The sequence below is a fragment of the Geotrypetes seraphini genome, chromosome 9 (assembly GCF_902459505.1).
Source record: "Geotrypetes seraphini chromosome 9, aGeoSer1.1, whole genome shotgun sequence".
NCBI lineage: Eukaryota > Metazoa > Chordata > Amphibia > Gymnophiona > Dermophiidae > Geotrypetes > Geotrypetes seraphini.
Genome location: NC_047092.1, coordinates 180,090,641 through 180,108,818, shown reverse-complemented (window position 1 = coordinate 180,108,818; position 18,178 = coordinate 180,090,641). Strand labels below are relative to the sequence as shown.

The 18,178-nt window shown below is 47.7% G+C and overlaps 1 protein-coding gene across 3 annotated transcripts in view; it reads right to left on the bottom strand.

Annotated features, from left to right (window-relative positions):
- The window catches only part of ATP13A3 (ATPase 13A3), a 164,198-nt gene that overhangs the window by 41,824 nt on the left and 104,196 nt on the right, over positions 1–18,178 (bottom strand). For all 3 annotated transcript variants that reach the window (XM_033958171.1, XM_033958170.1, XM_033958169.1), the window contains exons 25-27: positions 17,707–17,816; positions 16,298–16,394; positions 8,988–9,060 (exon numbers count right to left, since the gene is read on the bottom strand). In XM_033958171.1, coding sequence (XP_033814062.1) covers positions 8,988–9,060; positions 16,298–16,394; positions 17,707–17,816 — 280 coding nt within the window. The remainder of the gene's footprint in view (positions 1–8,987; positions 9,061–16,297; positions 16,395–17,706; positions 17,817–18,178) is intronic.

The window sequence follows — 18,178 nt, the reverse complement described above, 5'->3', positions numbered from 1 at the left end:
CCAAGTCATATAGAGCATCTGAGAGGAAGGAGGCAGCCATCTCAATCTTCGCTACCTCCTGATCCACCAGAGACCAGTCATCAGACTCTCGATCCAAGACACGCTCCGCCCACCGAAACACGGCGCGAGCGACCAGTCCCCCACAAATAGCCGCCTGGACCCCAAAGGCAGAGACCTGAAAATTTTGCTTAAGGATGTTCTCCAACTTGCGCTCCTCAGAGTCCCGCAAGGCAGAACCGCCCTCAACAGGCACGGTATGCCGCTTGGAAATTGCCGAGACCACCGCATCCACGACTGGCGAAGCTAACGTAGCCCGATCCCCTTCAGGAATGGGATACAGGCGAGCCATGCTGCGCGCCAGCCGAAACGGCGTCTCTGGCGTTTTCCACTGCTCCAGAATAATATCCCGAATATCCTGATGCATAGGAAAAGAGCGGGAAACGGAACGGATCCCCCGTAAAAGAGGGTCCCCCACAAGCGGAGTCTCCGGCGGCGCGTCCTCAAAACGCAAAACCGAAGAAACCTGTTGAATAAGGTCAGGCCGCTCATCTCTCTGAAAAAGGCGCACCACGGACGCCTCGTCACTGGAGAACGGGAAACCCGACAACCCGCCGCCAGCTTCCGTCCCCTCCAGAGGGTCCTGGAATTCCTCAGAAGGGTCCAGGTCCTCCTCCAGACCGACACGTTCCTCCGACCACAAATCCTCGTCCCACGACACCCGCGGACGCTTGGACAAGGGAGGCGGCAGAGGGGACGTCACGCCAGACGAGAGAGGCAAAGCCGCAGGGAGCGCGGAGGAAACCCCACCCCCCGAAACCCCCTGGGCGCAACTGGGACCCCCAGCCGCCTGAAAATAGGCTCTGCATAAAGAAAAAAAGAAATCAGGAGAAAAAACCCCCGAGGGTCCCAAGGGACTCCCTGCCACAGCAGGGGACCCAGCAGAAACCTGCCCCTGCATAGCCAAAACAGGGGGAAGGTCACCTGAGGTGGAAGACAAAATGGAGGGGCCAGACAGAGAAGATGGCGGTTTTCCCGCCAAAAAAGCTCCCTCCATAGCCTGTAGCGGCTGAGAAACCTGAACGGTCTCAGCCGCTAAAGCAGGCAAGCCGGCATCAGCTGTCAAAAAATCAGCTGAGAGGGAATCCTTCGGGGAATCCCTCCGTGGGCGGTTGTGGAAGACCGGGCTTCCCCACTGCTCCAAGCCGACTCGCGAGGCACCATCGGCGGGGAGCTCTGGGCGCCTGCAGCCGCTGCCGACGGAGCTCCACCACCTCACCGACCCAAACCGCCGAGTTCAGGCCGGCCGCAAGTGCCTCGCGGCTGGACTTAATTGTGTCCCACTCCCCCGGAGAAGGGCACAATTGCTCCATACGCGACCTAGCTAGAAACAAAGTGCCGGTTAGAAGAAAAAATACAGTAAAAAACAGTAACCTGACAGGGAAGCAACCCTGCAGACCGGCACTACCTCAGGATTTTTTTTTTTTTTTTACAGAACAGACTCCACAGGCTCTCGAAGCAATATGCCTTGCTTGATTTAGGGGGCAAGGCTTACTGCTGAGGCTCCTCTAAAAAAATATGGGGAGGTGGAGGAAGTGGGGGGAGGGACCCCGCTCGTGACCCGCCGGGTTTGACACCCCCGAGGTCGGACGAACCCCCAAACAGGGCCCGCCCAAGCTCCGTCCGGCTAAAAACAGGGACAACAAACCCCTTAAACAAATTCCAACAGCCCTACCAAGGGAGATGGGCACAGATCCTTCACACCTGCTGGAGACTGAAAGAAGACTGAGGGAAATAGAGAAGGGAGGATAGTATATACTGTCCCAAAGTTTTGTTTTCAGTCTCCACCTGCTGGTCATGATTGGATATATACCCATTCTTAAAGATTAACCTCTACTGGTCTGGAGAGTGCTAAAGAATACTTATTTTTGGGCTCCTTTTACTAAGGTGCACTACCATTTTTAGCGTGCGCTAAACACGTGCTAAATGAAAAATACTAATGCAAGCTCTATGGAGGCGTTAGCGTTTAGCGTGTGCGGTATTGTAGGGCCCGTTAAAACTGCTAGCACACCTTAGTAAAAGGAGCCCTTAGTTTCAAACGGTTCCCTTCCTGCTCCCCATCTTCCTCGATATATTCTGGGTCTCTCTCCGTCTGCCTTTACTTCTCTTGTTTTTATAATTCTAAACTGCTTTGGTTTTTGGGGGAGGGGGGTTAAGACATGAGGTATATCAAGTTAATAAAACAAACATAAGAAAATCATTTCACTAGTTACCACTGACAACATGCGTCTGTGGCTACAAATACATACAGTACATAATATAACTAAGACAATACCTGATTAGTCACAGTAATGAATCATATGACCTGCCATATGCGACTAATCAGGATGATTCTTTGAAGAAAGAGTATTTTGTTCCCTAAAAAAAAGGCAAAGAAAGTAGGAAGTGGAGGGGTTAAAGCTACTGACTTGCTTCCCCAGCCATAGGAAACAAAGCGGTATTCCCTCAAGACTCAGTGGAGTCAAAAATGTATTTATCCAGTTGCAAAGATCCTTCACTTGGTTAGAAAATAAAAGTTTGCTTTCATAAACCCACAGACGTTCTCCTTTACACAAAAGAGTTGTCTGCCTTATTTCTGCAATGCAGTACATGTCACTATTTCTACTTATTGCCAAAACAACCTTCTGCATTGCCTCTTTTCAAGGAGGGAAGATAACCACAACAGATGCTCAAGTCCCTCTCAAGTGAGGCTTTTTATTACCTGAAGTTAAACCTTTGTCAATTCACAACATAATGGACTACATTATCAGTTATTTTCAGTAGCTACTGTATATTTTGAATATGTGCTGTGCTGGGAGGAATTCATGATTTTTTTTAACCTGCAATCAAATAACAATGTGTGGATACACATGTCATAGCATTAAGGAGAAATTAGGTTCTTACCTGCTAATTTACTTTCTTTTAGCTTCTCCAGACCAGTAGAGGTTAATCTTTACAAATGGGTATATATCCAATCATGACCAGCAGGTGGAGACTGAAAACAAAACTGTGGGACAGTATATAATATACTCCCTTCTCTATTTACATCAGTCTGCCGAATAGCCAAGCAGAACTAAGAACTGGAAAACAGAAAGAAAACAATTCTCCGAACAGGAGTAACAAATAACATACCCAAATGCTGTTGGAAAATGCAGAGGAGAAATACCAGAAGGCAAATGTCCCCACAGCTCGCCAGCTAAGCCAGCCGAGCCACAGCCGCTGTTCTTCAATTCTCCCCGGCCCTAGAAAAATACTAGAACCCGCAGCAAAAAAACAAAAACTGCCCGCGAAACAGCCCCAACAACAACAACAGACAGGGTGGGGACCTCTACTGGTCTGGAGAAGCTAAAAGAAAGTAAATTAGCAGGTAAGAACTTAATTTCTCCTTCTTTAGCACTCTCCAGACCAGTAGAGGTTAATCTTTACAAATGGGACGTACCAAAGCAGTCCCTCTCACGGGCGGGACCCCCGAAGGGCCAATACCAAAACACGCTCACCGAACACCGCGTCCCGACGCGCCTGAACATCTACCCGATAATGTCTAACAAAGGAATGCAAGGAAGACCAAACCGCAGCCTTACAAATATCCACTGGAGGCACGAGCGACGACTCAGCCCAAGAAGCTGCCTGACCCCGAGTGGAATGAGCCTTGAGAAACTCCGGAACAGGCTTCTGTCTCAGAAGATAAGCGGAAGCAATCGTCTCCTTGATCCAGCGCGCAATAGTAGCGTTAGAAGCGCCAGCCTCCCGACGAGGACCCGCCAGAAGGACAAAGAGATGATCGGATTTCCGGACTTCCCGGGTCCGCTGCACATAAGAGCGAAGGACCCGACCGACATCCAACTTGCGCAGCTGCCGTTGCTCAGAAGAGCCCTCCCGACTACCCAAGACTGGGAGGACCACCGATTGATTGACATGAAAAGGAGAAACTACTTTCGGCAGAAAGGAAGGAACAGGCCGCAACACAACCCGCTCCCTAGAAAACTCCAAGAAGGGAGCCCTACACGAGAAAGCCTGTAGCTCAGAAACACGCCTAGCAGAAGTAATGGCCACCAAAAAGACCGCCTTCAGAGTAAGGTCCTTCAAAGAACAGCCATCCAACGGCTCGAAAGGCGGGCGCACCAAAACAGAGAGAATCAGATTGAGATCCCAAGAGGGAACAGAGGGCCGTAGGGGAGGCCTGAGCAACTTGGCCGCCCGCAAAAAGCGAATCACATCAGGAATAGCCGACAAACGCTGACCAGTCACCAACCCTCGAAAAGCCGACAGGGCCGCAAGTTGAACCCGGAGAGAAGACCAAGCCAGGCCTCTATCCAGGCCATCCTGCAAGAACTCTAGAATGTTAGGCAGGGAAGCGCGAAAAGAGACCACTCCCCGCACCACCCCTCAAAGAGACGCCAAACCCGCACATAAGCCCGAGAGGTAGAAAGCCTCCGGGACCCCAAGAGTGTAGAGATCACCTTATCTGAATATCCCTTCTTACTAAGGCGACCCCTTTCAAGAGCCAAGCCGTAAGACAGAAGGGAGACGGATCGAACATGGGAATGGGACCCTGCGTCAGAAGATCGTCCAAGAGAGGCAGAGGAAGAGGATCCGCCACCAGATGCCTCACCAGATCCGCATATCACGGCCGACGAGGCCAATCCGGAGCCACCAGAACCACCAGACCCGGATGGTGAACAATGCGAAGAAGTACTCTGCCCACTAGGAACACTTACAACAGCCCCTCCGTTGGCCACGGTTGGACCAGAGCATCCAAACCCTCGGCCAGACAGTCCCTGCGACGACTGAAGAAGCGGGGCACTTTGGCGTTGCCACTCGTGGCCATCAGGTCCATCAGGGGCTGCCCCCAAGCCTGCACTATCAACTGAAACGCCACGGAGCCGAGACACCACTCTCCTGGATCCAAGAAGTGACGACTGAGGAAGTCCGCCTGAACATTTTCTACCCCGGCTATGTGAGAGGCCGAGAGGTGCAGAAGATGGGACTCCGCCCAAACCATGAGCTGAGCCACCTCCTGCGCCACCTGAGTGCTCTTGGTGCCCCCCTGACGATTGACATAAGCCACCGCCATGGCATTGTCCGACAGGACTCTGACTGACTTGCCCAACAAAAGGGAGCGGAAAGCTACCAGCGCCAGACGGACCGCTCTGGTCTCCAACACGTTGATCGACCAGGAGGCCTCCTCCGTGGACCAGGTGCCCTGAGCTGAGTGACCCAAACACTGAGCCCCCCAACCGAGGAGACTTGCATCCGTAAGGAGCACCGTCCACTGCGGGAGATCCAGACCTACCTCCTGAACCAGGTGAGGGGTCCGGAGCCACAAACGCAGACTGCAGCGCACCATGCCTCGCAGGGGGACAGGAACATCCAAACCGTGCCATGTGGTGACCACCTCCGGAGCAGAGCATACTGAAGAGGACGCATGTGGGCCCGCGCCCACCTCACCACGTCCAGGGACGCCGCCATCGACCCCAAGACTTGGAGGAAATCTCGCGCCCGAGGACACCGGGACGCCAAAAGCAGGCGAATTTGAGATTGCAATTTGCTCACCCGGGCCTCCAGAAGGAAGACCTTCCCCAAGGAGGTGTCGAACAGAACCCCAAGGTACTCCAGACGCTGAGCCGGGACCAACCGACTCTTGGAAAGGTTGACCACCCAGCCCAGCGACCGGAAAAACTCCACCACCCGAGCCGTAACCCGGGAGCTCTCCTGCAACGACTTTGCCCGAATCAACCAGTCGTCCAGGTAGGGGTGCACCAGAATGCCCTCCGACCGCAAGGCCGCCGCGACGACCACCATCACCTTGGTGAACGTCCGGGGAGCCGTGGCCGGACCAAAGGGAAGCGCACAGAACTGATAGTGCCGACCCAAGATCGCAAAGCGAAGGAAGCGCTGATGAGAGGCCTCCGTCAGATCGAGAGAAGTGAGAAACTCCTCCGGCTGAACCGCCAGAATGACCGACCGCAGCGTTTCCATGCGAAAAGAGGTAATCTTGAGAGCCCTGTTGACCCCCTTCAAATCCAGGATGGGCCGAAAGGTCCCCTCCTTCTTGGGCACCACAAAGTAAATGGAGTACCTGCCGGTGCCCCACTCCGGCGGGGGCACTGGAACAACTGCCTTGAGATCTAGCAAGCGCTGAAGGGTCTGGCGAAAAGCCTGCGTCTTCCAAGGAGTCTGATATGGAGAGGCTAGGAAAAAGTCCGGCAGAGAGCGGGCGAACTCCAGGGCATAACCGTCCCGCACCACCTCCAGGACCCACTGATCGGACGTGATCTCGGCCCATTTGGGGAAAAATTCGCGCAGCCGGGCCCCCACCGGAACCAAAGGGGGCGCCGGCAAGGAGTCATTGTGCAGGACGGGAAGCGGGGGAACCGGCGGAGGGATTCCTTGCCCCCCGACAGGCCCCCCGAAAGGGCTGCATGCGCTGGAAGAACCAACCCCGGGAAAACCCCGGAGCCGGGAAAGAAGCAGCCCCACGCCCAGGGCGATACTTGCGAAACTCCCGCAACGCCCCCGGGCAGCGCCACCCCGAGACGCAGGGCGGGCACGGTCCTCAGGCAAACGGGGCACCTTTGAGTCCGTCAGAGTCTGAAGCAACTTATCTAATTCCTCCCCAAACAAAAAAGACCCCCGGAAGGGAAATTTAATCAGCTTAGCTTTGGACGCAGCATCCGCCGACCAAGCGCGCGGCCATGCCAAAGGCCATAGACTTAGCCGAGCTCCGCACCAAGTCATAAAGAGCATCTGAGAGGAACGAGTCAGCCATCTCAATCTTCGCCACCTCCTGATCCACCAAAGACCAGTCATCAGACTCCCGATCCAGGACACACTCAGCCCACCGAAACACGGCGCGAGCCACCAGTCCCCCACAAATAGCCGCCTGGACCCCCAAGGCCGAGACCTGAAAATTTTGCTTAAGAATGTTCTCCAACTTGCGCTCCTCAGAGTCCCGCAAGGCAGAACCGCCCTCAACAGGCACGGTATGCCGCTTAGAAATCGCCGAGACCACCGCGTCTACAACTGGCGATGTTAAAGTAGCCCGATCCCCCTCTGGGATGGGATACAAACGAGCCATGACGCGCGCCAAACGAAACGGCGCCTCCGGCGTTTTCCACTGTTCCAGTACAATATCCCGAATATCCTGATACATGGGAAAAGAGCGGGAAACGGAACGGATCCCCCGAAGCAGAGGGTCCCCCACACGCGGAGTCTCCGGCGGCGCATCCTCAAAACGCAACATCGAAGAAACCTGTTGAATCAGGTCCGGCAGCTCATCTCTCTGAAAAAGGCGCACCACGGACGCCTCTTCGCCGGAGGACGGAAAACCCGACAACCCGCCGCCAGCGGCCGTCCCCTCGAGAGGGTCCTGGAAATCCTCAAAAGGGTCCAGGTCCTCATCCAGACCAACACGCTCCTCAGACCATAAATCCTCGTCCCACAACAACCGCGGACACTTGGACGAGGGAGGAGGAGGAGGGGACGCCACAATAGACGAGAGAGACAAAGCCGCAGGGAGCGCGGAGGAAACCCCACTCCCCGAAACCCCCTGAGCGCATCCGGGACCCCCAGCCGCCTGAAAATAGGCTCGGCACAAAGAAAAAAAAGAAATCAGGGGAAAAACCCCCCGAGGGTCCCAAGGGACTCCCTACCACAGCAGGGGACCCAGCAGAAACCTGCCCCTGTTTTTCCAATACAGGGGGAAGGTCACCTGAGGTGGAAGACAAAATGGAGGGGCCAGACTGAGAAGATGGCGACTTTCCCGCCAAAAATGCTCCCTCCATAGCCTGTAGCGGCTGAGAAGCCTGAACAGTCCCAGCCGCTAAAACAGGCAAGTCGGCATCAGCTGTCAAAATATCAGCTGAGAGGGAATCCCCAACAACCCGACCGTCGGCGGCTTGGGGAATCCCTCCGTGGGCGGTTGGGGAAGACCGGGCTTCCCCACTGCTCCCAGCCGACTTGCGAGGCACCATCGGCACCGCACCGGCCTGAACATCGCTTGCACAGGCTGGCTGCGAGTGCCTCGCGCCTGGAGCACAATGAGCACTTTTTCCCTTTAGAAGTGCTCATTGCTCCATACGCGACCTAGCTATAAAAAAGTGCCGGTTAGATGAAAAAATACAGTTTACAGTTTTCTTAAAGGGAAACAACCCTCCAGACCAGCACTACCTCAGGATTTTTTTTTTTTTTTTTACAGAACAGACTCCACAGGCTCTCGAAGCAATATGCCTTTCTTGATTTAGGGGGCAAGGCTTACTGCTGAGGCTCCTCTAGAAAAATGTGGGGAGGTGGAGGAAGTGGGGGGAGGGACCCCGCTCGAGAACCGCCGGGTTTGACACCCCCGAGGTCGGACGGACCCCCAAACAGGGCCCGCCCAAGCTCCGTCCGGCCAAAAACAGGGACTATAAACCCCCTAAACAAATTCCAACAGCCCTACCAAGGGAGATGGGTACAGATCACTCAACACCTGCTGGAGACTGAAAGAAGACTGAGGTAAATAGAGAAGGGAGTATATTATATACTGTCCCACAGTTTTGTTTTCAGTCTCCACCTGCTGGTCATGATTGGATATATACCCATTTGTAAAGATTAACCTCTACTGGTCTGGAGAGTGCTAAAGAATATCTATTTTCTTGCCATGTATAGGTAATAGCAAATAAGGGAGCCTGATCTTTTGCTTCCATCTGCTGCCTGTGGAATACTGCTTCTTCCCTAAGAACATAAGAATTGCCGCTGCTGGGTCAGACCAGTGGTCATCTTCCCTTCTTGGTACTCAACCATCTTTGGCAATATCCAGGCCTCCTCCCACAACCATGCATCTTACCTAACCTCTCTATATGGTTTTCCCTACTGTTTTTTCCATGTGGTCCAAGCATGCTTAAATTTTCCTGGTAGGCTATTCCAAGTATTCACTATCATAGCTTACAACAGGTTACTTTAGCAATACTCACTAGTAAAGACGATCACAAGGATAATTGCCAGGTCAATGAAGAGGAACTGGAAGTCTCCTAAATTGCTGAGAATCTATAAGACGACAAACAAAAGCTCAAATTTATAAAAGATACAAGGTAGCTGATGTGCTTACAGTTAACAAAAAGAGTATCTATCACATGTGACAAAAATTCATTTTAAACCAAGATGTATATCATCTTTTTCTAACCCAGCAGTTCTGTCTTATCCCCTTGTACTTAACAGCTCAGTCATGCTAGGATCTAGCGTCATGAGCTTTCACATGCAACTATCTGGGATTTTTCAGTTTCCGTTTTTATTTTATATAAAGTACTCCCCCGATATTCACGGGGGGTTCCATTCCAGGACCCCCCCTCCCCCCCGCAAATCTTGAAAAACTGCGAATACGGTTTTTCGTGGGGGAGTCTCAGGAGAGATGCAGGAGAGCAGTCGGAGCGCCGGTGAGTGAAGGAAATCACTCGCTGTATGCTCTGACCGCCTCTTCCTGTACTAAAGTCACCAATCAGGAGCTGCATGTCAAAGCAGCTCCTGATTGGTGAAGCCTGACTTTAGTACAGGAAGAGGCGGTCGGAGCATACAGCGAATGATTTCCTTCACTCGCCGGCACTCCAGTTAGTGTCGGCAGCACAGCAGGAGAGTGGGCATCTCTCCTACTGAACTTCAATTTGGAATTTTGTATTATTATTTTAATTTGCATTGGGGAGGGGTCTGAGCTGTCAAGGCTTACTTTCCTGTCAGTGCCTGAGCCAATCAGCGCTCAGGCACTGATCAGAATGGAAGGCAACGAAAAAACTCAGACCTGTTGGTAAATTTTATATGCAAATGTCATACAACCAGGCTAGAGAATCACTTGGTGATTATAGAGAGAATCACTCTGAGTGATTATTTCAATATTAATGACCTGATTGTACGACATTTGCATAGCAGTATCGGAGACTGCTAGAAAACTCGACCTCCTTAAGCAGTTTTGATAATCCACTGCTAAAATATGTGTTCGCTAAATCAGCTGGAGCCTATTTAGTGAGCATGTTAAAGGCAGATTTTTGTTTTGAGAATCAGGCCCTTAGTCATGGCTAAACAAGAATAGGCTTGTTGTAAATATCAATAAAAGCTATTCTTGTTGGTTAACTGGACATAACTTTAGATCTGATAAAGGGGTATCTTTGAATGATTCAACTATTCCCCTGGTTCAAGTTCAAATATCTTGGAATCATTGTTGACTCAACTTTCTCAGATCAAGTTTGAGAAGCTGTAAAGAAAGTCTTCTACATCCTTACAGTAGATCTTTTAAAGAGCTATAAGACATCTATTCGACAATAAAGCACAGGTGTTATCCAGGGACAGCAGGCAGATATTCTCTACGTTTTCGCAAGCAGACTTGCTTGAAGACCTTCAGGCTTGCGATTGGCCCGCGCATGCGCGCGTGCCCCTCCCGCCCTGCCTAGGGCATGCGTATCCGCAGCATGTTCTCAATTCAGATAGCAAGCAAAGAAGCCAACCACGGGGAGGTGGGTGGGTTGCGAGAATATCTGCCTGTTGTCCCTGGATAACACCTGTTACGGTAAGTAACTGTGCTTTATCCCAGGACAAGCAGGCAGCATATTCTCTACATGTGGGAGACCTCCAAGCTAACTAAAAAGGGGATGGAGGGAGAGTTGGCAATTCAGGAGAATAGATGTTGCAAAACAGATTGGCCAAAACGGCTATCACGCCTGGAGAAAGCATCCAGATAGTAATGCGAGGTGAACGTATGAACCGAGGACCAAGTGGCAGCCTTACAGATTTCCTCAATGGGAGTGGAGCCACCCTTCGACGAAGAGCCCGCAGTTGCAAAGTCGCACAACAGGGACACGACTCAGCGCGGTGCTCTGCACCTAGGCACTCCGCACACGATGAGGATCGGTGATGGAGATAACCCGGTTGCACTTAGTACAGTTTTTAAAGCCGGAACGAGGCCGGGACATAAGAAAAAGAAAGCCGGCCCCATGCGGCCTGAGGAAGACCGGGAACCCGGTCAAAATTATACGAACGGAAAAAAATGAAAATAAAGAAAATAAAAGACGCAAGCACAGCAACTCAAAGGAAACAAACAAAATAAGCCGCGGTGCAAGAGGGACAAAGAACGCGCGAAATAAGGGAGCAGTGCTTCTGGCTCCGCGGAAAACACTGAACTGAGAACATGCTGAGGAGACGCATGCCCTAGGCAGGGCAGGAGGGGCACACGCACATGCGCGGGCCAATCGCAAGCCTGAAGGTCTTCGAGCAAGTCTGCTTGCGAAAACGTCCACTAGGGGGCTCTGTCGGTGACGTCACCCACATGTAGAGAATATGCTGCCTGCTTGTCCTGGGATAAGAATGTTCATACTCTGATTCATGCATTCCTCACAACAAAAACTGATGTAACATTGATTATGCTGGAATCTTAACCTTTTAACAACAGACAATTTCAAACCTTGCAAAATACAGCTATCAAATTACTAGGACATAAAGTAAATTTGATCATGTTATGCCACTTTTTCTACAGTATCACTGGTTACCAGTTTCATATTGCATTCAGTTTAAAAATTTGATGTTAACTCACAAGTCATTGCATACTTTAGAACCCAGTTATCTGAATTCGCTAACTATTCCTTACATTCTTACGTGTTCTTAGGTCCCTTCAAGACAACAGATAGTACTGCCAGCAGCCAACAGAATCAATCGAGAATCCACTTGACGCACAGCTTTCTATTATTTGGCACCCAGTTTTTGGAACAAACTTCCAAGTTATACGTGTCTTGAATTTTAAAGCTTTAAAGACTTTTTTTCATAGTCTTTGGTATGGATATTCCCCAAAATGATCATATCTATTAAATATGGTATACAGGCAACCTTCGTGCAATGGGTTGGGTTTTTTTTTTGTAATTTTGCTTACAGATTGCTCATCCTCTCCAAGGTAGGGAGAACGAGAAGGCACTCTAAAGTTAAAAGGGGACAGATTCCGTACAAATGGAAGGAAGTTCTTCTTCACCCAGAGAGTAGTAGAAAACTGGAATGCTCTTCCGGAGGCTGTTATAGGGGAAAACACCCTCCAGGGATTCAAGACAAAGTTGGACAAGTTCCTGCTAAACTGGAACGTACGCAGGTGAGACTGGACTCATTTAGAGCACTGGTCTTTGACCTGGGGGCCACCGTATGTGTGGACTGCTGCAGCGGCAGTTATGTTCACTGTTGTGTGGTTGATTAGTTCTTCCCTGTTCATTGAGGTGTTCCTTTCTTTTTCTATTTATATTTCCTTTTAATGTTAGCCGTTGAGACCTGTCGTAAGCTTCAGCAAAATATCAAATTTTAACAAACAGAGGGAATAGGACAGAGAAATAGGAACAATATGAGCTCTGGAAAAGGGGTGAGAGATGGAAAGCTAGGAGAGTGTAGGGTGGAAATGAGAATGAAAACAAAAATAAATAAATAAAGAGAAAGTAGATATGAGTGAGTAGAAAGACAAAAGAGAAAAAAAGGAATCATCAATGTCAGATGCAAGGGGTGCTGAAAAGTTCTTGGCCCAATCAAGAAGCAAATGATGTGGAGCCATACAACTTACAAGTTATTACACATATTCACCACTAAATTAAACACACTTGGCACATCTTGTCTGAAGTTTCTGTAATCCTTCCCAAAAATACTCTATAGTCACTGAAATGCTTCAATCACCTCTGAATCACTCGGAAATTGTCAACCTTTCAAAACACTTTTTAAGGTTTGGAAACAGAAAATAGTCAGATGGAGCAAGATCTGGTGAATAGGGTAGATGATCTATGCACTGAAACTCCAACTGCATCAAAACAGCCATCGTTTGCCCAGCTTTGAGCATTGTCTTGCAAAAAGAGAATTGCTTTCTGTAGCTTCCCTTCTCCTTTTTTCTTTCAATGCCTCTTTTAGTTGACACAGAAATTTATAGAAGTATTCTGCATTAACCGTTTGGTCCCTTGGAAGATTGTCATTACAGCACCTTCCTGATCCTAAAACACTGTGACCATGACCTTTCCTGCTGATTTTTTGGTCTTGAATTTCTTTGGCCTTGGAGAACCTGAGTGCTGCCATTACATGGACTGTTGTTTTGTCTCAGGATCATAGTGGTGTAATCATGTTTCATCAACAGTAACTAGTCGTTCCAAAAGGTTGGCACCAACTTGCTGAAAATGCACCAAAATCAACTTGGAAGTGTCTATTCAATATTGTTTCTCATCAGCATTCAAACATTTTAGTATCCACTTGGCTGATAGCCTCTGCATACCCAGTTGCTTGTGAATTATACACTCAACATGTTCCCTAGATATCTGTGGTGTCTCAGCAATTGTTTTAGTCAATATTCGCCGATCTGCCAAAATCAGGTCATGGATGTGGTCAACAACACTGTTTGAGGCCTCCTAGACCTCGCTGCAACTTTGGTCTCAAAATCTCCACACGGAAAGTTTGCACACCACTTCTTCACTGTAGAGTATGATAAGCATTTGTCACTCAATGTTTGCATCATACATTCATGGATTTCCTTTAAAGTTTTCTTCTGCCGGAATAGGAGCTTCATGATAGCTCGAAGTTTCATATTTGAAAATTCCACATTTTTCATTGATATAGTTCAATCAATGATCTGAAACAATGTCATAACATAGCATTATAGACTTTGCAAAATAAATGACACTTAACGCTCAGAATTTAGGAAGTTGGTTGGGCTAAGGACTTTTCAGCACCCCTTTGTATATGTAGAAAAGGAATGGAAGAGAGAATAAAAGGACATCCTGACAAAGAAATTAGAAGGCTGAAAAGAAAAATGGAGAGCACAAGGATAAAATGAAACAACAAAGATAGAAAAGAAAACATTTTCCATTTTTAGGGACTGTCAACTTGGGATTTGTGCACATCTGTTTTTTTATGCATTTGCAAGATACAGGATTAAATGCATTTCAATTTTTCTTTTTCCAGTACTAAACTTCTCAGTCTAGCTTTTGGGGGAATTTCTATTTCAGGTTTTGTCTGCAATTTCTGTTTCTAAGTTGTGATCTCTTATTCTGTATTAGATGAGGGTAGATCCATATTCTACACATGTGCCTGAGATGAAGGTATTTGAGCTCACACTCGTAGTTTTTGTGTAGGAATCTCTAGCAGTTTGATTTGTTGAGTTTCTCCTGTAGGGCAGTGGTTCCCAACCCTGTCCAGGAGGACCACCAGGCCAATCGGGTTTTCAGGCTAGACCTAATAAATATGCATGAGAGAGATTTGCATATAATGGAAGTGACAGGCATGCAAATCTTCATGCATATTCATTAGGACTATCCTGAAAACCCGATTGGCCTGGTAGTCCTCCAGGACAAGGTTGGGAACCACTGCTGTAGGTGTAGTATTGTTTTTTCTAGGGCCTAGTGCAGGGGTAGGCAATGCCGGTCCTCGAGAGCCAGAGCCAGAGCCAGGTCAGGTTTTCAGGATATCCACAATAAATATGCATGAGATAGATTTGCGTCTCAAGGAGGCAGTGCAGGCAAATCCATCTCATACCTATTCATTGTGGATATCCTGAAAACCTGACCTGGCTCCTGCTCTCGAGGACCGGAATTGCCTACCCCTGGCCTAGTGCAATATTCGCAGTGCTGTCTTTTCACAGGTAGAGTTGTTGCAGTTTGAATCATGACATTTGCTCGGTTCCGAGTGTTTTTCTTTGTGGGATTTTGTGCCACTTCACAAAGGGCTCTTTTTACTAAGGTGCGCTAGCGTTTTTAGTGCACGCAAGAAATTACCACACGTTATGCTTCTAGACCTAACGCCAGCTCAATGCTGGCGTTAAGTTCTAGCGCGCTAATCTGTGTGTTAAAGCTCTAGCGCATCTTAGTAAAAGGAGCCCAAAGTGTTTCGAGTGGAAGATGAAGTGTTCCTAGGATGCTACAGTTTTAATATTTATATATTTTTGTATGCTAAATTATGTTCTAGCTTCATTAGTGGGGAATCTAATGAAAGTGATGGGTTTATACTGAGTTTCCATTCCACCCTCTAGTAGTGCTTCTCATCCTAATCCTCAAGGCGCATCCACCTAGCAGATTTTCAGTATATCCTTAATTAATATGCATGAGATTATTAGCATAACAAGGGGGTAGTGCATGCAAATCTGTCCCATGTATATTCAACTGTGAATATCCTGAAGACCAGATTGGGTTGAGAACCACTGCTCTAAAATCTCCAGACTTCGTTCCCATATTCATTGAATGGTGCTATGAAACAATACTTGTTCTCTGTGTCGCTGAAACTGGATAAAAGGCTTTCTAAGGCCTTTGGGACACATAGCATCTTTTATAGCTGACTTAGGGCTAGATTTACTAAGCAAACCAATCGTGCGACCCGATTTTACTCCGGCCCAATTCACTTACCTCTCCTCTGATCCGATTCCAATCCTTGCATGCAAATGAGGAAAATGGCAGGGACACGATTCACTACAGAAATCTTGCAAACCGACTGGGCTGGCTGATCAACACAAGAAGAGACTGCTGAGGACCAGTCGCTGAGGTCCTTTCTGACTGCCCTGCCTTCTGTCGCCCTGCTCTCTACCCCAATCTGATGCCCTGTCTCAGCCCCGATCTGCTTTCTGCCCCGATCTCCTGTCCTGTCTCAGCCCCAATCTCCTGCTGTCTCCTGCCTGCCCCGACCTCGTGCTCTGCTCCAAATCTCTCCTGCCTGCTGCCCTGACTCGCCGCCTTGCTCTTGCCCCGAATCTCTCCTACCACCTTGATTTTCCTGCCCTTCCCCGCACTGCGAGCCCATGGTTTTAACCCATGGGTTTAAAGCAGGTTAAAAACACGGGCTCGCTGGGCTATTAAGTTTTGTTGTTTTTTTTAAAGTCACGGCTCTAAATGGCTCTTAGACGTATGTTCAGACCATCTATAGATGGTCTGCGCATGCATCAGGATCACACACTAGTGATCTGTGCGGTAGGAGGGGGGTGTTCCTCCAATCGCCCTCATTTAAATTTTTTTGTTTTGTAAATTCGTCAGGTCTGCACGGATCAGCCACAGATCGGGAACGCAATGGAGGTTAGTGAATCTAGCGCTTAAATAGGGTAAGGGGGATAAGAGGGATGTGATGTACACAAATGTCACTTTGACTTGCCATCCCCAAATATATGGGCTGCCTCTTCTGTGCCCCCCCCCCCAAAAAAAAATGCTTTTTGTCTAGTAACGCCACTGATGAAAAAATTGAAATGATCACAAGACTCAGGACATATATGATAAACATGTTAACAAGTTCAATGTCTGCAGATAGATATACTCACAGAATACAGAAGAGTAACACTGAAATACTGGATAATGCTGTAGAGAGCCATGTATTTAAACACACAGAAGGAAGTTATTAAAGCAGCACGTCCTTCCCTGTGAAAACAAATACTTACAGATCACTCTAAATATTCAGACCCATAATTATATCCAGCTTAGCCAACAAAATTATACAGCACAATGAAATATTTTCTTAAAAGAGTCTAGTCTCATTTAGGAACAGAAAGGGCATACCAAATTATTCATAACTGTCATAAAATGTGTTTTTCTATCGTTCCATTTTCTAAGCTGGACCCCTGCATACATTGGCACAAAGGACTTCAAACTATTTTGTCATTTCAGAATAGGGGTACAATTTTCAATAGGTTTAGATGCCCAAATTAGGCATCTAAGTTATTCCCTTTAAAAATGGACTACGGCTAATTCCCAAAATTTCAGAAGCTATAAAGTCGTTAACTACCTAGCACCGATTTTCAGTACTAGGCACCTAACCTAAGGTTCTATTTACTACTGGGTACTAACTGGTTAACATACATTAATGCAATTTAATCCATGTTAACACCAGCCCCACTGTTCTCAATAAGATACTAACTATGCCCTTAACTTGCATTAATACATATTTAAACGGTTAGTTCACATTAGAGCTCTTATGTTCCTAATAAAGCAAATCAATTAACAGGCCTAAATTTAGGTGAATTCTCTACCCAAAACCTAGGCTCCTAAATTATAGAGGATAGTTTCAGATGCCATTGTTTCCCATGTCATTCTCCTTCCAAATTATTATTATTTTTTTAAATACAGCTGCTGCTGGAAGGTACAGCAGACATATAAATCCAAAAAAAACCCACCTGATTTTGATTAGTACCTTTAAGTGGGAAAATGGATGTTTCTGTGCATCATACAGCTTGATGCATTGTGTTCCCCCACCCCTACCTTACATGTGGGTAAAAGCATGTGTGTTGTTTCTCAGAGAATGTACATTTGCTCACAGGGAATAAAGGGTGGGGTTAGGCCATGGCAGTGATTTCATTTTCAAGTCGTATGCATTTTGCACCTACTCTTAGGTATAAAGGATGCAGGTACAAGAGTACCCAGAATATGCAAACCACCCAAATTTTCAAAGGAACTCCGTAGCAAGCTCCCTTTGAAAATTTGTATGCCCAGACTTGCAAGCAATATATTTGCAGTCCTGCAAGCTGCCATCAGGGTTTTATTATTGTACTCTATATATGTATTGCTATAAATGAAAGCAAACAAAACAAAATAACAAGGAGAGAGGGATGCTTTGAACTTAAAGGTTTATTTTCAGATTTCTAACTTACAAATCCATTCATTATAAAGCCTGTGGGAATAGTATAAGCAGTGGGAAATATGTAGAAGAAAAAAAAGATTCTTATTGACACATTACCTAATAAGGTTTGGCACACATGATATACTGGGAGTCCTGGAGGTGAAAGGTGATGCCACAGAAGCTTCAAGTTCAGACAGTGATATGCCACTGTGTGCCCTCTTCAGTGCCTACCAGTTCAAAAATGGTAAAAGAAGAATGTCTGCTGAGTAGACACCCCATTTTTGATGTTTCAAAAGAGGATTTGCAAAGTAGGAATCAAAATTCACGTGAAATACTACCAAAAGATGTACTTTTAAATATAAAGTTATTTTTCCCACGTATTCTGGGGCTTGCTTTTAGGTTGCCTAATACTGAACTGGCCCTCCAGGAGCACACTGCTCCCTTATACAGGGGCTCTGAATGCTTTAGAGAAGAAGTACACGCTGTCATGGCATGCGACCAGCAGAATTATTCAAACGTCATTTTCTCCTCTCGTAATGTACAGTACAGGATTATAGTTAACATGATACACCTTCCAGGTCATCTAATC